Raw genomic sequence first — 25,161 nt, 5'->3', positions numbered from 1 at the left:
TGCAGCCATTAGTGCCTCTAAACCATGTTCACAGGGGAAATACATAAATCTTACACACACGTGAAGGTTATTTCTTCAAAGTATTGTCTTTCCAAATCTAAGTGCAGTGCTTTTCCAAACAATGTGCTAAAACATGCAGCATTCATTATCATTTCATCTCTTCTATTATTTTTTGTTTATGTAGCACAAAATGACCAAATTTAATCTCTTAGGGCTGTTCAGTCCGAACACAGCAAACCGTGTATGTGTAATTGTGTTGAGGCGGCTCATAAACAGACTGAGTCTATAAGAATAAACGACAGTCATCTCACTTTAATATGCTTTATTCTCCCTTTGGTCATATTGATTTTGTTTCAGTGCTGGCTCCCAGGTTTGACTATTGGTAAATTTCTTTCCACCGACATGTTGAAAACACAAGTAGCATCACTAAAAACATCAACCTGTGTTTCCTGCCTGGCAGCATCTGTTTCCAGACAGACAAGTTCAAACACATGAAAATCTCAGCACTATGAATATATTTTTTTACCCGTCTCGATTCCCTCCCGCCGTCCTCCTCCTAACCGCACTGTCTCCTTCCAAAATCAACTTCCTATTACGCTCTCCTGAAAAGCAGCACCAACACAAAGTCTGTTTGTAAGTGATAGTTTCTTATCTTTGTGTGCTCATGTGAGAACAGTGTTAGATCCTGTGTGTTTGTGTGTACTGTGTGTTTGTTCTGTATTGATTGGTGCTGGTACACGGGGAAATGACAATGGATCAGTGTAAAGAAGGGGGAACAGAAGACAATACACAAACAACGGGAATAGCCAAAAGAATTAAAGAGACACAAAATTAGCCACATATCAATCTGAGACAGAAGGAGAGATTTATTTAAGCTTCCTCAATCCTCTTTCCTTCCTGATGCTAGTATTCAGTGTTTCCTCCCCCCCTTATGAATCCTAAATGATCCATGTACCAAATACTCTTCTCTTGTCAGAGTCTTAGTTTGAGCAGTGTTCTTGTCTGAGACGAAGCAGCGCTAGGAGACGTCTTTTGCTTCCACTTGTTATGTTTTCTAATCGCTTGTTCTCTGTGTGTTTTGTTTGTGCCTTGCAGAGCAATTACTTTGGACAATCAGCTGGTTGTCCTGGCAACCAGTGCAACGGACGCAGGACGTTACCACGTGGAGGCGGTGAACGAGATGACAGGAGAGAATGTGACAAGCCCCGCCATCTACCTGAGCATCTCAGGTACAAAATCATTATGCCTGGATCTAAATTGTTAGCGTTCATTACCAACCAATCCCACCAATTAACTTAGCGCAGAGTCAGTTTAATTGACATGAAACCATACTGCTATTTAAATCTCACAAACAAAACAACTCTGTTCTGTAATTAACTAAGACACATTGTGGATTAGAGGATTTTCAGAATTGTTGAGAAAGTTCTAGTTAGTCACATTTAGGATTTCTTTTCACCTTTTATTTTTAGACTTTTGAAACGTGACTAGATGCTCTGTGTTATCACGAGCATCTATAAAATTGTAGTAGATGTCAATACAGTTTAACTAAAAATGGAAAGAAAGAAATAAGCTAAAGAAAGCTGAGAATTCATTTGAAATCTATGCTATTTGTTGGCACAGAAGCCAGTTTGATTGGCAGCCAAGTGTTCACTGCTGACTGCAAATGAGAGTAGCAGCAGGTGTGGACAGTGGTTTAAAAAACTTCACCAACACACTAAAAAACAGCAAACTTATGTTTGCATTCATTACATTTTGTAAGCTTCATATAATATGTGATTTGTGAAACTTGTATTATTACGTACACAGGTCCAGTTGGTGTCATTTGTTCTTTGACTGATGTTGCTTTTGTGCTGTGGCATGTAAAATACAGCCTTTACCTAAAGTTAGCTCTGCTTTACGATCACTTCATTCGGTCTCATTTCCTCAGGAGACTTTACAGTTGCTCACACCTCTCCATCCCGATTCTCACCCAATCTCTGCCCCTTTTCCCTCTTTTTCTGGCTCTTTTAAACATGACATTTGTAACTAACCACATCCAGCATCTGGGTGACCACCATTTATCAATATACCACTGACTGTGTTTACAGATGCTTGATTTTTAAAGCAACACTGAAGTCCTAATTACCCTGAGTCGGTTGAAGTGTGGTTTTTTAAAGGGTTAAGTCAGCCATGCTAATCCCTCATTCAAAAAGTCCTGCAGTTTAAACCTAACTGCATTTGATTAGCTGTGCATGTCGCATAATACCATTTATTTTTAATACCACCGTTTCTCCTTGGAGGCCGAAGGATAGACTCTACTGTCTAACAGTCCTTCAGCTGAAGTGTTCACTATGGCTAAATGAGGGAGGGAGGGAGTGTATGTTCTGTCCCTTGTGGCAGTGTAGAGTTTTAATTAGATTCTCTTTACAGGGTCGTATCCTTTGGCATCCTTTGTCTCAAATGCACCCACACATACACACAATCACATAAATAAACGCACAGTACCTTGTTACAGCTGTCAGTGTGGAGTGCTCCCCTGGGTGTTTTTAGGAACGGTAAGGGTATTCTTAGGCTTCACTGATCAGTCTTCTGCCATAAACGTCTGTATGTGTTTTCTTCTATAAACATTTCCTGGGTAAATAGCCTTTGCTATAAAACTGCATATTTGATTCAGTAATTTGTTATTCTGACTGGAGAGTCTGAAAATGTGAAAGAGGGAAGTGGAAACAGCAGGTGATTCTTCTTGGTTCTTTGTGTTATAATCTTTTAATCACCCTTGGTTTGAAAATTGAAAGGTGTGTTACTCTGACTGTGAATGGACTTGGAACATACATGTGTGATGTAACACATAGTAAATTACACTAATGACAGTGATTCTTTTTTTTATGGTCTTACCTTTATTAGCGAGATGACAATGTTGAAAAATCAATTGTACATAAAGAAATCTCAATTGCTGTTACGCTGAGAGTAACACGGCACTCATGTATTTCCTGTCCTACCTTTTCCTCCCTCCATTTCCTGTCTCCCCTCTTTTCTCCTTTCCATTAAGCAGCCTGTACCAGATCTGAAGCTAGAAGTTCATAGCTGTCAGTCAATTTTTCTATTTCTAAAAATGTTGTCTGTCTTTTCAGAAATTCAGCTGAATAAATGAGATACCTATTTTCTATTCTCCCCTCTCTTACTTTGATTTGGCATTGTGCTCAACAGAGAAGAACAAGAGAGAGATAGAGAACTTGTGGAGAAAGAGACAGAAAAAAGAATTAATGAAGTGAGTCGTGGGTGTAGACAGAGGATATGACCAACAACCTGTTAATGTCAGGCCTGATGGAGAAGAAAGTACTTTATATATTTCCTGCACACAATAGTTGTGAGGACATATGCTGAAATAATGCATTCCTAATTCAAGTCTCAACCTCCGAACAACCCTTTGAAGAAATGAGGCCTTTTCTAAAATTTGTAAAACTTGTCTGTTCATTCTGTTTAATGATTGACAGTCAAAATGTGTTGGCTAATCTGCTAAGTTTGTAAGAGCAGAGAAAAGTGGCACAATACTCTACACTAGCTGTATGACCTGCCTACTTGACAGATCCATTATCTGCATGTCCCTGACCACCATCCTGTAACTGTGGCCCAGACTGCTGAAAATAAAAGCACTAACTGTCGTCCGTGGTTGAGCTGGAACAGCCACAATTGATAGCAGTGGAACAGCTTGGTGAGAGGTCACACACTGTAATCAGTGGAAGTACAGCCCCCGCTCTAAAATAAACAGCTCCTGGAGCTTTTTATCACCACAGACAACATATGGTGTTACAGAAGACATTTTCAGTCCGTCATCGCTGCAGACTCAACATGACAGATTGGACAGAAGTTTGAATTTTAATATTCAAAGCAGAACATGTGCTGTACAAGGCGAACAAATACTCATTCAATGATGTAAATCACATCAGCACAGCCACTTCTGGGAGGCAGGGTCAGACTCAAGGTACAGGCCTGGTCAATTAGTTACTGTACAGTATACACTGATTCAGTGTGTGTGTGTGTGTGTGTGTGTGTGTGTGTGTGTTTGCATTAAAGAGAGTTCTAATGGCCTCAGGGTATTTCTGGTAGTGACAGGAGACGAGGATCCCTACTCCAATTAATTAAGCTTCATGCATACCTGCTATCATCTCTCTCTCTTCAACTCTCACACACATTCACACACACCTCAGCCTGTCAGTCAAAACAGCAGTCAGTCTCCCTGATGCCCAGAACAGTGTCTGCATACCTGTGTGGCTCTATTCATTTCACTGTGGCTCAGGTCTTTGTAGATTTTTACATCAGGCCATTAGAGCAGCAAAATATCCCCAAAGAGAGCACTCATTGGAGGGAGACACTCTCTCTCACACAGACATGCGAAAGAAACATTCAGCATATGTGGACATCATGAAAGACATGCACTTTGCAAAGTAAAGAAATGAGACAAAACAACTTAAAAAAGACAAAGACACTGTGTCAAAAAAAAGGGGAAGTGTGATGAATACTGTGTGATTCGATGTGTGTGGATCTTAGATGTGGTGGAGAAAGGGAGATGAATGAAAGAAGAGAGGGCATTCAGGGTTTACAGGAGGAAAGAACAGAAGGTAGAATAAGAATAGGAAGAGAGGTTAGAGGAATGTGACATACATATGCTAATATAATTACTATAGAACTTTAAATGCTGTCTCAGCTTTAGGCTGTAGTTGATCAGCTGCCTTTATCTTTTCTATAGAGAAGACAGTAATGTCACGCTTGTTAATGGTTCCTGAGCTGCAAGAAATAGCTTAGAGTGTTTCATGCATACATAGAAGCACTTTCTACAGAGTCCTGTCTTTGTAACAGGTCTCCAGCAAGTTTGTATTTTACTTATATAAAGTTGGGGACTTTTTCCATAGATGCAGCAATGAACTAACATTGAGTCCTTAAATCTAGTTGATAGTAACTTTTTGATAAATTATTGATGACTCAGAAATGCCCACATATTTCATATTCTTCAAAACCTGTATGCAACACAGACTTTCTCTTACGTCTGTAGTCTCCAAACATAAGCTGAGATCACTTTAGTTATTTCTCAGACTTGGCAAAGCTCCCTCCAGAAGGCTTTTTACAACTCTTTTCACAGGCTGAGCAGCACTTCCCATAACTAGTGCACTGACCTTGATGAATAAAATCTGTGGTATTCCCCTTTAAAAATCGTTCTACTGTAGCTCTGTAATTACTGTATGGTAGAAGTCAATGCAAACCCCTGGCAAAGTTTCTTAGAAATAAGTTCTCTTGAATGCAAAAAAGTTGGAAGAAGTTGTTAGAAATTTGCAGCTCGTCTTTGAAGCCTCATAGTTCTCTACTGTGATGATTTGAGTTAGAAATTAGATTTTGGTGAATAAAGAACAGAGACAGTCGGTAGGCAGTTGTCACGTATACTGTGATCTTAGTTCACTACAGCACATATATAAATAACGAGCAATCGTGCAGTTGAGACATTGAGACGAGAGAGTGACGCAAAGCTAACAGTAAGAGTTGGCGGAGCTATGGGATTTGTGCCAAGTGTATAAATGCATTGTAAAATAACCTTACTGTATATCGTTTCATAACCTTAATCAGTGTGTGTCTGTGTGTGTGTTGGCAAGAGTGCGGGAGTCTGAGTTTGATTACCTAGGCTTGGTGATTGGAGCAGACTCTGTCTGAGTTTGATTACGCTTCCTTGGAGACTCCCCTCGTCTCTGACATTTTACATCACTCCACTTCTCCCGTTTATCCTTCCCCGCCTACCTCAAGCAGGGCTTGTCGCCCTGCAGCCCTGGGAAGTGACAGGAACTGAAGAATAGACTCGTGCAGTATCTGACTAAGCTGACCTCGCTAAAACCTAGAGTAGTTGTATGTAGAGTTGTATGTTTAGCATTGAACATTTGAACAACATATTGCACGACACGTGTTCTCATTTTATTAAAAGATAGAGTTTGAATCGTTTGATACACACCTAAACCTGTTTGCATAAGTATGGACTCGGTAGCAATGTTTGTGTTATTACAACGTGCATTTGTGTCTTCGTGTCATTTGTTTATTTCTCTAATTGTCTTCCCTCCCTTCCAGATGTTTTGCTTCTGCATCACTGACTCTTAAGTGAGAGCCTGCCGTAGATCTTTCTATGCATGTGTGTGAGCATCAGTGTATATGTGTCTGTGTGTTTTTGCTCCAGGTCCCATCTCAGTTGTTCTGTGGCGCGTCTAATTGGAGGTATTTTAGTGTCCCTGGAGAGAGTGAGTGTGTGATTGTGTTTTTGTGAGGTAAAGTCTATGTGACTTGTGTGCACACACGTGTTTCCATGTGTGTTGGTGCATTGTAGTGTCGCAAACCCCAACACCTGCCAACCCTCATTTAAAAGCTAAAACATAGGATCAGAGAATCTCCTGCATCCCCGTTTGCACTGCTCATCATGTGCTGTTATGCATTTTGCTGCATCATGCTTTAGTAGGCTTCAAGAAACACCATAGAAACCTCTCTAACCAACATGGCAACATAATGATCTGTCACAGTTGCCTCCTGGTGCTCTGCATATATAGACACTGCAGCTTGTAGAGTTGCTTAGGGAGTCTGTCCCCAGAGACTTGAACCAAACCAGTGAGAAAGAGACACGGAGTATGATTTTTGCCCAGACTTTTTTGGCTGGTGACCCCTAACAACAAACAAATTGGAAGCTGTGTAGCAACTCACCAGCCCCTGGTACAAACACAGGTGTATGCACTGAACAGTGACACTAAATCTTTCTTCTCCCCCTCAAATGACTGCTCTTAATTAATTACAGGCAGAATCTATGGCAGCGCTTGGAAGCAGCTGCCAATATTCTTTATTTAACAAGATAAAAATGGCTCAGAGATTTCACAGACATGCTCAGATGTTGTCTGTTAGACTTTTATCCTGTTAGCTAACAGGGACCTTCTTGTATAGAGAATCTTTTTGGTGGGTGCTAAATTGTAATTGGCAAGCAGTTCTCAGATCAGAATAGTACATGCTAATTTGATTTGTGAAAGAAAAGCTGGGTTTTGTGTAACCACAATCAGAGTCCAAAAAGTACAAGGAAGCCATGTGGTTTACTTTTTGGTAAATGAGGTTATTGGCAGTAATTGCTGGTGAAAGACACAACCCTGAAGCTGAACGACTATTACACATCTTTTACACATTTTCTTCTCCTGTGCTGATCTTAACTTACTCAGTTTACTTAAATAAGAATTGCCTTAACAAGCAAATTGATTTTATTCGAGTAGGCAGATTATTTGTGTAGGGCTTATACATTTTTTTAACTAATCAACTAGCAGATTAGCACAAAATGTTTATATTAATGTCATTCATCACACTATCTGTGCAGAAGCGTTCCATAGAAAGCAACAAGCAACATTCTGCAAGAATGCAAGTTGCAATAACTTATTTATTAGCAAACTTATTTTGGTCCAAGCTGTTGGTTTCAGGCAACTAGACACAGGTTCTTTTGAAAGTAGAGCTTGAAGACAAAATAAAACTCCACATGGGCTTCAGAAGCTGGAGTGTGTGCACGCTTACTCACCAAATGACCACATTTTTTCACAGCAGCACTCATTTTGCGACCATCTGACTGACTTGATTCCTCTCAAATATCACAAGGCTGAATGTATTAACTTGCAGGAAAGCTTCTTTTCCTTTTGAGGTGTGTGTAAAATGCATATGTGCTCTGTTATACAACATCATAGAGCAGACTTTCTTGAGAGACCTTTTGCATTTAATATCAAGTTGTAATAATTACTTGTTTTCCCAGGATGTTGCCTACATAGTTATATGTGGACTAAAGGATTCCCGTGCCAAAAAATTCTAAATTAGTAACTGAATAGAATAGTTAAGAAAATCTTTATATGCACTAAATAAACTCCGGCCAGAGTCGAGCCTTTTGAAGAAGTGGTTGCGTAGGAAGCCTGTATTCACAATGCCCAACTTGAATACAGCCAAGTAGATAATCATGCATGCTGAAGGTCACTTAACAGAATCACTGATGCATTTAATTGCATGTAAATCTTGAAGAATGGCTGCTGGTGTGCACCTTCACCACACATTATTTTTCTAACATTCTTACAGCTGCAGCCTTGTGCGTGCTAGGTTAATTTGAAAGATCTAACCTCGTGTGAGGACACATTAGAACAACAATCATCTGCTTTGTATTTAAAGTCTGGTAATTTGAATTGTACAGATGTGGAACTCCCACATGTGCGTTTGATACAGTCTGATAAGAAGGCTAGGCTAATGAATTAGTACTTTGAGTAATTTCGGCTACTGCTGGTTGTGTCTGGAATTATTATATTCAATATTTCAGCTGCAAAGGGATCAGACTCCTCTCTGTTGATCCCAGTCTCCTCTCTTTGTCTGTTTCCTCTGTCTTTTTCATTTCTGTCTCTCTCTCAGCCCCTTTTCGTTTTCTTTTTGTGTAATGAGGCTCCTCTGTGGTTCTATAATTAAAACCCCTGTGAACAGACAGAGATAGAGTGATAGAAGGACAGACAGGAAACTAACTCACACACTGTGTCAGTATGACAAGTGAACTGTTTGTCTCTGTGTGTGGCTCTATATGTATGCTCTACTTGTTCCACCTACTTATGAATCTAATTGCAAGTGTGTTTTACAGTATGAGGAAATAAATTAAGACAGATGCCCGTGATATGACAGAACATTTTGCAGTTGTCCACCCACTCAAACTGTCTTCAGATCATCTTTCATTCAGAAATAAAATAGAAGATAAATGGACAAAAGCAGTTAGTTAGAGAGGTGTCCAGTGGGAAAGAAAACAGACAAAAAGTCACAGGCAGTGGATGTAACACGTTTCTAAGAATCAATGAACAAGCAGAGGCAGTGGAGGTAAAAAGGCCAGAGAACAGGATCGAAAGAAGGAGAAGAAAAGGTGACACTGAAAGTCAGAAAGTTTTAGCCTGAAACAGATTTCTGCCAACATGGTTGACTACAGTACAGTGACTCTTTGTTTATCTGTGAGCAGGGTTTGAACCAGGTTTGTACAGGAGTTGTAGCTGCTCCATCTTAGGGGGACAATAAATAATGATCTATAAAATCTGTATTGACAATTGATATTTCAAATATAACTCTGTTCCACTAACATGGAAATAATAAAATCAGATAGATCAGAAATCAAGAAATATACTTAACACTTAAAAATACTTCAATATTCTGCTTCAAGTCAATATGAAGATCAATATACAATATACAATATACAATATACAATATACAGTACAGTAGCTAAGTTAGCGGCAGCGAGTGTAATGTGTTAATGTTCTATTGCAGTTACATCCAAACTTGGATGCATATTTAATCAACAGCACTTTCCTAACCAAGCAAAGCTTAGGTCTACAATCCTTTTCACCCACTGTGCTCTGCCAGCAACGGTGTCTGGTTTGTGTGGTAGACCACACAGCTCAGTGGTGCTACATTGACAGAATGAGCTTCCCAACTATACAGCATGAACGTTACACAACTTTCTATGCACTTAAAAATTGATAGATTGGTAGATTGATAAATTACAAATAAATGTTGATGCATCATAAAATCTAAAAATTAGTAGCTCACTTACAGCTGACAACTCCTTTTTATTTTGTCCAACATAAACTTGAATCATTGAATTATCGTTAGTCGGCAACATCTGATCTCATTGGATCTGATAAATGATCAGCAAAATGTGAAGCAGCTCTGTTGATATTTTCTGCACACAACCCAAATAATCTGCCACATTCACACCCAACAAATTTGACTGTAGCTCAAAGTCTTTAAAAGTTGTTCAGAGATAATATTACTATTGACACAGCGTGAATGTTGCTGCTGAAACGTGGAAATGCATCCCCTTTGTTTGTTGACATAGCACAGAGCTAGCATTATTAAAGCTTGTCAGTACACTCATGACAGCAGAACAATCAGGTGCAGGAGCAATAGAGCGAGGAGAAATTGTCCTCTAGTTGATAGATTGCAGATGACGGTGTTCTCTGGAACAGATTTTTAAAGAAATAAATAAATAAAGTGGCTGTTAAAATACCTGAGCGACCCAAGCAAGTAAGCTCCATGTGTGGGAGACACTGGTGTGTACATGGCTGCAGTCATGCCTGGCTCTGTGTGAGTGGGTGTTTGTGTGTGTATCAATAAGTCTGCAGCAATAACAGAAAGAAGCAGATGGAACAATTTCCTATGTTGATACATTTGTTCAGATGAGAAGCAGCGTCTACTAGAACAAGCAGAAGGAGGATGGAGCAATGCGTTGCTGTTGTGGAGGATGTAGGCGGAAACGTAGTTGATGTACCGAGGCTGACTAATGCATCTCCACACAAATACTGGGACGGGATACCATCGCATCTCTCTTATGGAGACGAAATGCACAAGCACATACGAAACGCACACAGGCTGCTGAATGAGGTGTCAAGTGCGCAGATAAGTTGCATGGTGCTTGTGGTTTTAATGATCCTGTCAGTCACACAGCTGTCCTTATCACTGCCTCCCTACACACCCTGCAAACTCTGTGTGCGTATGTGTGTCAGTAAGTGTGCAGGAACATTAGTATTCTGAATTGGAGCTTTACTCCAGCTAAGGCTTCGTGTTGGAGGCAGTGTACGTGGAGAAAAACGTTTTACAGTTTTCCCACTGTTTTCAGTAGTGCTGCTTTATGCCAGCCTGTATAAGCTCATATTCAGAGTTTTCACAGATAATTTCTGAGGATCCCAAATATAAGTGAAATATTATTTTGCATGCAAGCACACTGATTGTCACTGTGTGTTAGTGCTTCCTGCTGGGTGTAACAAGCTACTGGAGTAGCAGGCCAGTCAGCAGATGTTAATTTGAAGCGGTAGAAGTGGAAGAGAAGAATAGAGATTGAGGGGAAAATGGAGCTGCTGAGTGATGGAGCAGGGCAGCAAAGGAAAGATTGGATCGAAAGAAGAGAAGAAAGATGGGTAAATTGGAGACGAGATGATTAGGTGCTGAGGAAGGGTTCAGTGGCAGAGGGAAAGAGGTGATGGTGTCAGTTATTAGATTGTGTGTGTGTATGAGCAACATGCACACACACAACATAATTCTTGTAATTTTCTGTATGTATTTGTACATTTTATGGAAATCAAAGTTGTCTGTGGCACAGGAGGTAGAGCAGGTCGTCCACAGTGGGACTGGCTCCTCCTGTCCACATGTTGATCTGTCCTTGAGCAAAAATCCCCAACCTGATTATAAGGCAATCATGTATGAATGTGTGTGTGAATGGAAGGAATACTGAATGAAAATCATACTGTACAGGACGGTATATGCAACACAGCTCTGTACAACACAACCTATTTAAATGCAGTGCACTTTGACAGGTGGGAATTAGTGTGGGGCAATGCAATTTCCAAACTCAGATACTAAGTATTTTACAACAAACAACTACTCGGGCTGTTACTTCTGGTTAAAACTTATCAGTGTGGGAAAACATTTCATTTCTTTTTATAATGATCTGTCTCAATTCAAAATTCACAATGAATAATCTCAACAGGCCATTCCTTATACTCCAGCTGGGGTTTTTCATAAAATGCACTGTCTTTGTGTTCTGTTGCATGCCTAGTTGCCCTCAGTAAACAAAGCAATTCTTGTTCATTAACACAAAATGGGGGAACCTACCAAAGCTGGATGGAAAATTGTGAAACCAAATCATTAGAGAAATAATGTGAGGAGGCATTTTGGATGGAAAAATTGTGAATAAAAGGTGAGGTGTTTGTTAGCGTCAGTCAGCAGTGAAGCAAGACACCAAAACCAAAACATTAATACTTTAATTAATACAGTTTGACTACTTGGGCTTTATTTAAAATAATTGATAATATTAGATACTAGTTATATCATATTATATTATATTATTAGTTAGATATGTCCTAATGTCTAACAAACAGTGAAACAATTTAATTAGCACATTGTCATAGCGAGGTGTTCAGGGACCGTACAGAATCTAGGTCATCCATGTTTTGCAAACACCTGTCTGGAAAGTGTTTAAAGACCATGCAGAGTTTAGGTCATCTGTGTTCACGAATAGAAGTTTAAGCTCAGGGCTTCAAATTGTATTGAATTATGAAGTTAATTAATTTTTTCAACCCTTAAACAATATATTAAAATAACTATGCTTTAAGCTGCTTTGTACTCTTTAATTTAGTTTTCAACAAATCCAGAGACAAATGTGTTTGTGACACAAAAGACAGTTCATTATTTTGGCTGATTGAAAAATCTGCTTACCTTGTTTATTTTTTCATCAGCTAGTCACCTTGACTTGTGGGACAAGAGGTTCATTTTACTCAAGTTTATAAGCACCAGAGTTAGTTAAAGCATGTGCACCAGTTTAATACATCCACCAAAATACAATAAGACTCCAGGGCTTTGTGGAGACGATAAAAATGCATCTTTATCACCACAAAAGGTAAAATAGGGAGAGACAAATAACTCAGACAATTGGAACAAAAGCAGAAAGTATATTGATTGAGCTTGACAACTTATTCTTGGCCTTGAAACCAGAAGTTTACGAAGCATTCTTAATTCAAAGACCTCTGACATCATCGGCAGATTGAGTTTACTCAGTTGTCATGGGTCTATAGATGCTTTGTCATCTGCAGTTTTCAGGGTTAGGAATGAAGTCTCAAACTCTTTTAAGCCTAATTTTAAGCCATCATAAAGGAGAGGTCATGTTAATATTTACCATTTTCACACCAACAAACACATGTTGGCATAGACAAACACAAAAATTCACACTGAGCACACATACTGTATATCTGATTTGTTCATTAGCGTCTACATGTTGAACTGACACCATGGTGTGAAAGACTGTGTGGGTGGTGCTTCTCACTGTGCCGTCTTCATTTGTTAAAGCCCCTCTAATATACAGCTACGTTTTACACCCCTTTACTAATTCATGCACAAAGTGTGCGTGTGTTTGTCCTCCTGTCCCCTGTGTTATCAGTGTGTACATATAGGCACTGTTTTTCGATGAGGGTTTTAGGGCAAATAAAGTACTTGCTAAGAATTAGTGAAAGAAGAAGAGATAAAAAAAAAAAAAGAGATGAGCATAGAAGAGATGAGGACAGGGAGACATCGGGTACCGGGGAAAGTCAAAGAAAAAGAGCAGAGCTGTGAGCAAGTGCAAAACTGAGAAAGCTTTGAGGACGATAGAGATGGATAGGAAGGAAGAAAGAGAGGCAGAATATAAAAGTTGAAGATTGAGAAGGGATGCTGAAAACAGGAATAGATCAACAGGGCTTTTAATCCAAAAATAGTTTCCACCCTTCTCCTCATTCCTCTGCATCCCTACTTACCTTCCTGCCACTCTCTCCTCCCTTCTCTGGTTGTTTGCAGCGAATGAACAAAAGAGATGTGTTCACTTATAGAGAGCTTCACACAATCAGACACTGCACACAGTGTGTGCTTGTGGACATATTGTGATCCACAGACAGACAGATGATGTCCATTACTGGGCCGTGCTGTCCAGAGCCAGGCGGAACATCTGCAGCCAGATCTCACTGATCTATCACAGTTCTAATGACTCAGTTATAGCCAGCTCCAACCAATCTATCTCTGAACCGCTTAATCAATTACACCATTAATCAGACACAGACCCTAACTGTTGTTGTCCCAATGAGTGATGACTTTACATAAATCCATAGACATAAAGGCACAGAGGACACGTGTGCGCTCATACAAGTAGACACTGAGTCCGGCAGTGTGATTGTAAGAGGGAAATCTGTTTGTTGTTGTTACGACAAGAGGCTAATATACAATTCAATATGGCTTTGTTTACATGCAATTAGTATATTTTCACAAGAGGCATGACTGAATAAGTGATGTTTGGGAAAGGAGAAAATCTACAGAATGCTTTTAGTAAGAATTATCAAACAGTCAGTTTATTTTTTTCAGGCAATTAAGCAGATTTCAATGTTCTTCCCACTGTAAACTATGCTTTGCTTTGCTCTTTAGCCATTTTTTGTCTCTTGCCACTCTGCATAACATCAGTTTTGACACATGTCAGCAGGGGAGATAAATGCCTGGTGAATTAGAATGCTACATTATAAATAGATAAAAAACACACGTTTTGAAAATATAGCAGATCAACAAACAAGCTTGAGCCTTAACATCGGCTGGTTGTGAAGCCGAGGAAAACAGGACAACATGACATGTCAATTTTTCTAAGTGCATTTGAGGGTTTGCTAAATGTGTTTTTTGGCAGGAGCATTATGCTGACTCACCAGTGTGTTCAGCATCATTTCATGTTGTAGTCGGATTAGTTGGTTTGTAAAATGGGGCCGTAGGAGCAGTCACATCGTGGGATCCTGATCCTAAAACTCTTTTGTCACCAAACTGTCAGTGGACGTTTAGGTCGACCAATTTCAACTGACAACCGAAGTCAGCATGTTTCCATCACAACTGTCAAAACTGTTCAGATACAGCCCAAAACCCCACACAAGAGACTTTACCAGTGACATGACAAATAATAAGAAATCATCCTAATTTGTAGACTTTAAGGATATACAGTATGTTGTGACAGCACCATATGATGCAATGCTTTTCTTCAAGGGAGTTTCCCAAAGGGTATCAGTAAATTCTGACTACATTCGTCTCCACTCTGCTCCAAAGGCTGTGAGCTTGTGAGCGAGTGCCTTACCCTTCAAGGAAGTGCCCAAGGAAATGCCAGGACATGTTACCCTCCATTGATCTGTCACATTCCTCCAGGCCTCTTCCCTTCACTCACTGGAGTGTAGTAAATGAATGGACTGTGTCAAAAGCAGACGTTACAGAGAGAGCTCTAAATGTTCAGCTGGAAAACCACTTGTTTCTAAAGGAGGCACTTAACATTCAGGATCCTCTTATATTCTTATGAGGCTTGTTTACTTTTGCTGCGCGTTCCAGTCTGTGGGACAAGGAGAAGAGATAGGAGACAGGTAGAGCGATAAAGACAGAGAAGGTGTGACAATGAAGAAGGAGTGTGAGATAGGGGATTACCTCTCATGAAGAAGAGAGGCAGCGGGGCACCCTGATTTAGTAAGGTCATGTTTACACAGCGTTTTGCACTGCATGACAAAACCGCCTTTTTTATTCAAGAAGTGTGTCTCTGCACCACAGGGCCTCCACCAAACGGCAAGAAACGTACAACGTGGCGTCAACCAGCAAGATGCTGCTTTGGGTAGTCACATGAAATTATGCACACCTTGTATTACTATGCAACATAAACACACAGTTTACATTTTGTGTTCGGGCGTATAACAGGCTTTTAAAAGCCTGTTATACTGTTCCTCTAACTGGACTTCCCAGGTTATATTTCATCAGCCTACCGGTACATGAAACAACACACACACACATCCCACTGTGTGTTTTTTCACACAGGACGAATGTCTGCCTGAATGTGGCATAATGATGCATATCCCGCTCCTGTCTCTTGTGGTCTCTCCATTTGGTATTTTGTGGTGGGCACAGGACTGAGGAACACAGCTATATCACGTTATTGCACATTGAAGCTACACCTTTTGACTTCGACTTTCCCCTGTCCTTTCATCTGTCGCTTGCCTTTTAATATTCTCGAGCTTCAACTTTATAATGTGTCACTGATCAGAGGTGCTAACTCTGTTCTTTTGAATTGGAAATCTTCCTGTCAGACTTACTGTATGAATTAAACATCTTTACATCTTTGTCTCATTATATGACTCTCATCTTTTTTTTTCTTCAAACTTCAGTTTTTTTCTTTTTAAGGCTGAATATTTGTTTGCTTATCCCTTTTAATGGAACCTTTTTATTCATTGTCTCATTTCTGTGCTCTGTTTGACTCATGAGGTGATAAGAAGTAATGTTTAACAAGGGACTGGTGTTTTTTTATCTCAAGTGCACATTTGAGTCTATCTGTTTAGGCACAAATAAGCCTAATGTCTTATTAGATTGGATAAAAAGACGAGAGAGTACAAATTAAATTTTAAAAAAAAGAGATTTCCAAGAGAGAAGTAAAACTGAGGAGGAAGGCAGAGATAAGGTAACCTTTTTTCTGTCCAAGAGTGAGCAAAGAGAATGTCAAGTCCTGGTGACATTTGGGATTCCATACAAGGATGATTGACACCAACTTTTTACCTGTACGTGTATGGACGACTGGGCTGTGCATACTGTCTCTGTGTGTGCATGATTGACATGGTAAATTGGAAAGGTCAACTGGTGCTAGTGTTTGATACAGACAGGTAGACAGCGAGAGGATGTAACCTTCCCAGACTCCACATTTAAGGAGAATCTGAGCAAAAGACAGGGTTTGAAGATAGCGGGGTTGTATGTAAACCAAAATCAAATATCTAAACTTGCTCTGTGCTGTTTATAAGGTGCACATAAATAGTTAGTTCACCTTGAGTCTGGTCAGATTTACAGATTGGGATGGACTGCTGACTGTAATGGAAAAGGATGCATACAAATTGAGAAGTTTTACCATCTGGGTCAGTCAGGAATTTCTCTGAGGTGTGAACACTCCACCCAGCTTATTATTTGACTGGACACATCTATGCGTGTTGTGTGTGTTTGTGTAAATGGGTCTACGCATCCTTGTGTTTCTCTCTGTGAATGTGTCAGGATTGAAAATCGGAGGTGTACATTTGTTTAACCATTGATATGAATTTCAAATGGGTGTGTGTCTGTGTGTGGTTTAGAGAAGAAGCAGGAACGGAGTGAGGGGCAAAGCGAGATTGACAGCTCAAATTGGAATCGTAAGGGGTTTGAGGTTGAACTCTGGGTTTAAAACGGCTAAGGGGGGGGGGGGGGGGGGCAAAGGCATGTTGCAAAAAAAAAAAAGAAGTATTGTTTCACTTGGGGAAATGTGACAGTGGACACCAATGTGGGTGGATGGGGAGGACACAACGAGGCTAAACAAGAGATTGGATTGTCACCGAGGGCTAGGGGTGTCTGGTTGTATGTAGATGGAGAAGAGGAAGGAAGAAGGGCTCAACGGGGCTGTATGTGTGTCGAGAGAGGTGAGGTGGGGTGAGTCATAGAGGGTGTGGAGGTGCTGCAGCATAGGTGACCCACAGCTACGGACTGAAGGGCAGCACCTGCACAGGTCAGCTGGGACAATAACACGGTGAGACATGACACACATAGCAACATCAACCTTTATATACGCAAAAGGACAGGTGTAGCACGCAAGATTGTTGTGTTGAGGAGCAGATACAACACACAAAAGCTGTACTTGTCCACTGTTGTACACAACAACCTAGACACAGTACTGCAAGAACACACATGCACACAGTAGCAGCACACACATGGACATAGTGACCTGCTTGTTTGTAGGTCCTTCAGGCAGCTGAATACACAACAGTGAATTCATGAATACAAATCATACTCAAGGCCAAGACGCACTTAGACTCACACTAATATTTTCACATTAGCTTAAACTGTATATGTAGGACATTGCATTAATATCAACCAGTGTCAACAAAAACCATGACAACAAGCATTAGTTTTCCTACTTTCCTGACAAAAATGAAACTAAATTGAATAGAAAATAGAAAAATAACTGAATTGCCATCTTATGACTGTTAATTGCCACAGCCCCTTGAAGTAGAACTGTGCAGGGGGACTAGTGAAGGGTGTGAGTGTGTGTGTGTGTATGTGTGTTAAAACATTTGAGATGCTAAACACAGCACAGTAATTGACAAACGGTTTGTACAAGTCTGGAATGTTTTCCCAGCAGTGGCTGATCTATCTTTGGTCGCGCTGATCTCAGGGTGAACTGCAGGAATACTGCATTCATGTTACAAACTAATTCAATAAGAAAGTGCCTAGTTTGGCCTATGCAGCGCCCTGCAGAAAAACTTTTTATCTGCACAATTCTTTACCATAAAAGACAAGCGCAACAGCTAGAAATAAATATTAAAATTGCAGAGCAAATTAGATTATGTTTGTCTTTTATTTTTGATGTCAGATTAGATCCTCTTGGGTATGGATCATAACAGTCTTGCAGAAATCAGTGGAGAGATATTCTGCCATCTTTCACAGATGATTCTTTTCAGCTGGTCTTTGCTAGAGGGGTTTTGTTGCTTCCTACATTCAGCTTTAAAATACTCCAGAGATGTTCAGTTGCATTCCAGTCAGGTCATGTTTTCACTTTTTTCTTCTTCAAAAACTTTGGTGTGTTTTTTTTTTCCTTCTTTTTCTTCCCCAGTGTATTGTACCAAGAGAATTCCTATAGTGCCGAGCTACTGGAGACTCTGAGCCATCTTTTCATTTATTATTTGGGTTTACAAAGTTGCATTCATAGTTCCATCTACTACAAATGCCACCCACCTTGCAACTTTTGCACTCATGCAGCTCTACTCAGTGCAATGCTCCGCATTTTCCTAATGTTGATGTTTCTCACGGCTGTGCCTGGTGTAATTTTTTGAGAACAGACACTTCTGTTATTGGTAGTATTGCTCTTCATATTCCTCCTAACCACTGCCGTAACTGTCTCTTTCTCCATCCTTCGCAATCTCGTTTACTTACTACTCATTTGCAATTCCCTACATGTGGATCCAGATCACTGAGAGCTAGAAGCTGCGGTGTTCACTACTTCTTTTATAAAGCTGTTGATGCAATTAGCCTCAATGGTAAATCACTGGTGCTCTCACCATTGTTTTGCCAATATTTTCAAAATGGCCAAGTTCACCAGTTTATTTTTAAGAACATCCTAAATATCCTCCTAAAAGTAACACATGTTGTGAGATTGTACAGTTTTGAATCATCAACATTTTAATGAAGTTGCACAGGGAAGTACTTCATTTTGCCGTATGTTTCTATAAATGCAGGGTCAAGAGTTGAATCAGTTATCTTTTATCTGCTGTGAAATGTACGTCAATAAACACATTGATTAAGACGACAAATCATCCATGGATTTTCAAAGAGTTTGGGAAACAATGAGGGAAAGTTACTAGAAAATGTGTTTAGTGGATTCAGCTCTGTGAGGTCAGATGCTTTGTGAATACGCACACACACACACACACACACACACAAACCCACGCACACACACACAGTCGCTTACACTTTTTCTGTTATCCCCTGTTGTCCCCATTGTTTCTCTGTTCCCCTTAGAAACAGAAGATGACTCACTGTGACACATCATTTGAATACACACGCAGAATTGTATGCCCCCAGACCAAAGCCTGCATGTTACTGTTAGTGTGTCTGTTTTCATCTGTGTGTGTGTGTGTGTGTGTGTGTGTGTGTGTGTGTGTGTGTGTGTGTGTGTGTGTGTGGTGACCCCGTTTCAGACTCTCCAAAATAATAGACTTAACCAATACTGCTGCTGAACAGCCCGCGTGCTCTAGTTAATCGGGTTTATTCAGACATATTAATTAAAAATTTCTAGGTTTTATTTTTTCTCGATACTAGTGCGACCTGAGTTTCATTACCAAAATCAAAACAGTATCCATCTAAACCCCGTGCTGTCTAATACTACAGCCCTGTAATAAATCCTACCTTGCTGAAGGTTGTAATGTTCTGATTTGGTTGAGATTGTTTTGCGGTCATGTTGACCCAACAGCTTTATTGTTATTTTACAGGGTGCAGTTTGTGGTGCAGTGATGTTCACACATGCCCGATAATTACTTTTTAACTTTCCTACCACAAGAAGTGCACTTAGATTTTTTTTGTTTGTTTTTTGTATTGAAATAATTCCCTGTTGCTCTGGACATTATTTTCCCATCTATCAAGAGCATCAGCATCGAATTCAAGAAGCACTAACTCATTTGTTTCTGTCTAAACTATGTCTAGTGTTTCGTCCAGCCTGTTTGCATCAGTAGTTCTCAGTATTACATCTGAACAAGAACCTAAATAACACACTGTGTGAAGATTTCAATTTTAAATCAGATGCTGTCTGATCGAAGAACGAGTAAACAAGGCTGAATCTGAACAGATACTTAATACCAACTTTCGGTAGTTGACAGTTTTTGATAGTGTTCTACTGTAAATTATGTTTGGTAGCAGCGAGTTTTGAGGTTTGATAATCATCCTCAGCTCACAGCAGATTAATCTTTACAACAGAAATGATGAAAACATCTCAACTGTACATTCTTCAGAAGTTTTCCTCCTCTGTGTTTTATAACTACTTTTTTGTTCTTCCTCAGCTTACTCTCCATCGCTTGTCCCTTTGTGTGTGTGTGTGTGTGTGTCACACTGTCTGAGCGAACTTTGCACTGAGGCTGATGTGATGCGTCAGAATCTAAATTAAGGCCCTGACGCACATTTTTTATCGCACACTTTCTCTCACATCCAAACACACACACAGACACAAACCCTGTATTCAAGTGTTGAGTGAGTGGCTGAATGGGAGCGTGAAGAGGTAGTGTATTGATAAATGAATAGTAAATGTAGATTTCTCGCCAGTAGAATGTCAATGCCATCATTTTCACGCAGCCTACAGTCTTGCTACTACCAGACTTATGACAAATAACGGAAGAAAGCAGAGAGGGGAGACAGAGGGGGAGAAGAAAGGAGTGAATGAGAGAGACAAAATTTGGTAGCTGGCAGTTGATGGATGAGCTGCAAACAGCTTGTCTTCCTCTGGACTCCATGATAACATGGACTTCTCTCTTCCTCTCTGTCTCTGCCTTCCTTTCATCCATTTCTGTGTCTCTTGCTTTTTCTCAGTTTGTTTTTCCTCCTTCTCAGAAAAGGAGTCTCCTTTTCCTGTTTGCCTCCTTAACTCTGATATGCCTTAGAGCTGCTGATTTGTGAAAACCTCTATTTTCTTTTGCTTCTTTTAATGTGTATTTGCAGAATGTGTGTTTTTGCTGCACCCCGAGGAAACACTTGAAATCTTAATTATATCTCTCCTGTTTTCCCCCTTTCCCCCCCGACTTCCTATCTTCCCTTTTCATCCCACTTCTCTTCATCTCATTCTCTCTGGCTGATGGACAGTTGGCAAGAAGAACCGCGGGTCAACAGGTAAAGAACCCATTTACATTTACATTATCTTGCCTGCTCTTTCTCTCTGACTCCTTCTTTCTCTTCGTCTGTGTAAACAGAGACAAATATTGCTGTGACCCTTTGCTCCTTCCAGAAGGTCAGAGCTAAGGGCTGTTCTGCTAAATGCTTTGCTGAAGGTCACATTGGCTGCAGTGGTGGATACATGCTGTAAAAGATTTTCCACTGGAGTGTTTCACTGCCTTGTGGCTAAAACGTAAAATGTACAGCTCGGCTACCGCTAATCTCAAGCTGCTTTTAAAACACAATATAAAAATTCACTTAATGTAAATAAATGGCACCACCTTTTTAACTGTGCTAAAGTTAAAATTAAATTGTATTAGCACTGACAAAAGATCAGATCAATCAAAACCTCAGTATTTAATCTCAGTTTACGCTGACTCATTTGGTCCTGATTATTAGGTCAGTGTTGATATGTGGCATCTGGGCTCTGATCCTCATCACTCGCATCAAGAAACACTAAGTTCAGCAGAGTAGGGAATGGGAAGTGACAGTAATATGCTACTGCCTAGAGGAAATCTGACTCTGCGCCTTCAGGGGGATGCTGTGGTGGAGGTAGGGCTTTTGAGATGTTATCTGAGCAGCGACAGCAATTGTCAGTGTAGCTATGGAACAGTGCACTGAGGGCTAGAACACATCTCCATGTAGAAGTTATACTGCATGTTAAAGTGAGAGCAGTGTTCCAGGTGACGGTGGCAGCAAAGTGACACAGGTTTCACTTAATTTGGACCAAATTTTGCCCAAATCCTCTATCAACACAAACTCATTTAGTGACAGCGTCTCCTGAGTGTGTTATTACCTGAACTTTAGTGAAACACTCTCAGGTGTCCATCTTCCTCCACATGGTGTTCTCGCTGCAAATTCACTTTGTGCCAAAACAACTGCAAATGCCATAGAAGTGTTTATCTCTGTTGATATGCAACCACTGAGTCATAGAGAACGGTGTGCCAAAGGGCCTGCTATAATGTTTCATAATAGGTACATACTCTTATAATTACAACTGTGAAATATTGACATATTGTGTTTTTACCCTTTCAGTGTAGTAACTCTGTTCACTGTTCACATTTTACTAAGTAACTACATATTATCTCTTGTCAAAAGTGGATGATTTTTAGAAATAATATGCAAAAAAAAAACAACTTTTCCACACTGTACCAAAAAAAGTTTTAGGCATAAAGCAGTTGCACACGCCCTTATTTCAGCAGAGTGATGATGAAATGTTACCTCATTATGTCATTGTGGGTTTTGTCAAGCAGCCAAAATGCTGCAACTACTATAATACACTAAATTAATCAAATAATCATTGAGCACTCCCGAGAGCTCGACTCCATTACTGCTACGTTTCCTGTTTCTCCTTCTTTTTCTCCATCTTTTCTTGTTTCTCCATCTCCTTCTTTCAACACTTGTATGGCGTGATGACAGAGATAGATAGAAGGTTTGGCAGCTGAAGGAAGAGATGAATATTTAAAATCAGGCATCTTTCTCGGTCCTCTCACTGCTTCCCATTGTCTGTGTCTGTCTCTCCTTGGGGCTTGGATCTTCTACTCTTGGTGTGGTGTGGCTTTAAGTGTGTGTGTGTGTGTGTGTGTGTGTGTGTGTGTGTGTGTGTGTGTGTGTGTGTGTGTGTGTGTGTGTGTGTGTGTGTGTGTGTGGCATGCCTTGGCTTGTGGTTTCATATTGGCATTCTGAGGCAAGTGTAGTCAGACGATGACACTTAGCTGTCAGCATGCAGCATTAATGAGCGCAGTGACACGCACAAACACTCACCCTGCTCTCACACACATGCAGTATTCCCAGGAGAGATAAGCAAATGATCACCTTTTCCTCCTCCATTTATTTTTGTATACTGTCCAAAAAACTCTTTAAAATATTGAAAAACAGCTCTCCGTTTTCTTTAACCTCTCATTTCCACTGGTTCCACTGCCCTTCCTTTCCATCTTGCTTTCTTTTCTTTCTTTTTTTTTTGCTTTCTCTTTCAAAAACTCCTAAACTCTTTGTCGCCCTGTTGTGTGTATATTCTCAGTGTGATATGTGTTAGTTGGCTGCGAATCCTGCAGACACGTACCTGACAACTCTATTAATACACAGTCAGCTACCACCAGCTCCTCCCGTGTGCATTTATGTGTGTCTGCGTGTAAGAGGAGATGAGTGTGTGTTCGCCCCTCAGCCAATCCCTCTGCTCTCTAGGTCTCTGCAGAGATTTGTCTGAAAGGCTTAAAACACACAAATCTCCAGTCATAGAAAGATCATACACACACACGCGCACATCCCATCCGACCCACTGACACTATAGGGAGTGTGGAGTGACTGACAGATTTAATAGGAGAACAAGCTGTAATCTGAGAGAATCCATTCAAAGACGGATTAAGTTCTAATCTATGGATGGAATAGTCTTTCATCTCTCTCTCTCTCACTGTCTCTCTGTCTCTCTCTACAGTATTTATCCATCTCTATCTCCTTCCTGCCCTAAAGCTGCACCAATCCTTTTAGCAGCCCTGTTTTTTTATCGTTTCCATCCTTGATTTAATTTGGGATTTTTCTGCTTCCAGCTGAATGACACACACACACACACACACCCTCATACAGCTGTGTCACCTCAGCAGCACTTTACTGTCAATTAGCAATGATTGCACTGACGAAAGCATTGTAACGATGCAAGCATCACTGGCTTAGCTTGGTGCTAAATTATACCCACATCCACGAGCGCACACACACTTAAACTCACAGAATTTATGCCTTTCCCCCCCATCATCAGTTTTGATTTATTTTTTAACGGTTTTAACAGCTCTTGTTTTTATCATCCCTCTATCTTTAATGAGTCTTTTCAGCCTCAAGTTGTTTTTCTGATATTGCTTTGTTATACTATAACCCCCCTGCAATTTTTTCTGCCGTCTTTTTCTTCATCACTCCTGCTCTCCCTCTCTCTGCCACATGGTGTTTCTCATTTGCTAAATGAGGAATCCAATAGAGTTAGATTAAACTTCTGGACTCTCTTTGTAAAATCTTTACAGGGAGCCTTTTAGCTGCCACAGCTTGCACACAAACACACACACAAGCACACACATACATATGATAACACTGTCTGCCAGTTTGAATATGTCTCCTTGTTTAAGTTGAGGAAGATTAATCTAATAATCCCTGTTTAAAAAATAAAAAGGAGGAGATAACAGGATGATAGGGAATAAAACAGAAATTAGTCAGCAGAGAATAAGCAGTATGGATGAGATTAAATGATGAAGAAACAGGATGTTAGGCGCACTGACAAAGAGAGAAGAAGAGTGCAGATCACACAACCATATGGCATTTTGCTTTCCCCTCTACTTCTACCATCATGTCTGTCACTCCAGGAAGAAGAAGACCATCTGTACAGTTCCCCTTCGCTTTTCCCATCTACATATACAATCTTTTGTCTCCCTCATCTTTTCGCTCTGTGTTCTCTTTTGTCATACCGGTCTTCCTGCTGTCCTGATTTGTCTGTCTCTCCTCCCCTCGGTCCAAGTTAACAGGTTGGGTTCACATCCCCCTCTGCTCATTATCTGCAGCCGCTGCTGCCATTAAGGCTGCGCTGATGGCTACTGCTCCCAGCGTGACCTGTACTTCCCACAGTGGACAGATAATGGACACTCTACTCTAGCTCTACTTCTACCTCTGCCTGTCCAGTGTCCCTCTGTCTCTTTCTAAGTTCCACCCACTCCTGCTACCTGCCTTTACTTCTCTGACGCCAAACCTGTCAAATTATAACACATTGTACAAGATGTTGCAGCACCATAAAATTAGAGAAATTTGTGTGTGTGTGTGTGTGTGTGTGTGTGTGTGTGTGTGTGTGTGTGTGTGTGTGTTGCACAGAGTGATGCAGACCTCCACTATTACTTAACATCTCCCTTTTTACTTACTTTACTTATCCTCCCCATTAATGGACTCAGCCTCTACCCTGAGCTAGATCCTCAGCGAGTGTAGGTGTCAAGCCAGTCGACTCACTGTGTGTGTGTGCGTGCGTGTGTGTGTGTGTGTGTGTGTGTGTGTGTGTGTGTGTGTCCTATCATTTGCCTGTCTTCCTGTACCTGCATGTCTTACTCCATGTGACAGTGAGATATGACTTTTCAGCTCTTTCTCTCCGATTCAAAAAAGAGGAGAAGAGAGACAGAACGAGAAGGAGGAATAAAGAGCGGAGAGTCA

At 40.4% G+C, this 25,161-nt stretch overlaps 1 protein-coding gene across 3 annotated transcripts in view; it reads left to right on the top strand.

The window, feature by feature from the left end:
* The window catches only part of LOC113161994 (protein sidekick-1), a 209,043-nt gene that overhangs the window by 100,631 nt on the left and 83,251 nt on the right, over positions 1 to 25,161 (top strand). For 2 of the 3 annotated variants that reach the window (XM_026359905.2, XM_026359908.2), the window contains exons 5-6: positions 1,096 to 1,229; positions 20,920 to 20,946. In XM_026359905.2, the coding sequence (XP_026215690.1) occupies positions 1,096 to 1,229; positions 20,920 to 20,946 (161 nt within the window). The remainder of the gene's footprint in view (positions 1 to 1,095; positions 1,230 to 20,919; positions 20,947 to 25,161) is intronic. The other variant, XM_026359906.2, reaches the window with a different exon arrangement.

The sequence above is a fragment of the Anabas testudineus genome, chromosome 1, assembly GCF_900324465.2.
Source record: "Anabas testudineus chromosome 1, fAnaTes1.2, whole genome shotgun sequence".
Lineage (NCBI taxonomy): Eukaryota > Metazoa > Chordata > Actinopteri > Anabantiformes > Anabantidae > Anabas > Anabas testudineus.
Note: the sequence above shows the minus strand (reverse complement) of the source record. Positions and strands in the feature narration are given on the sequence as shown.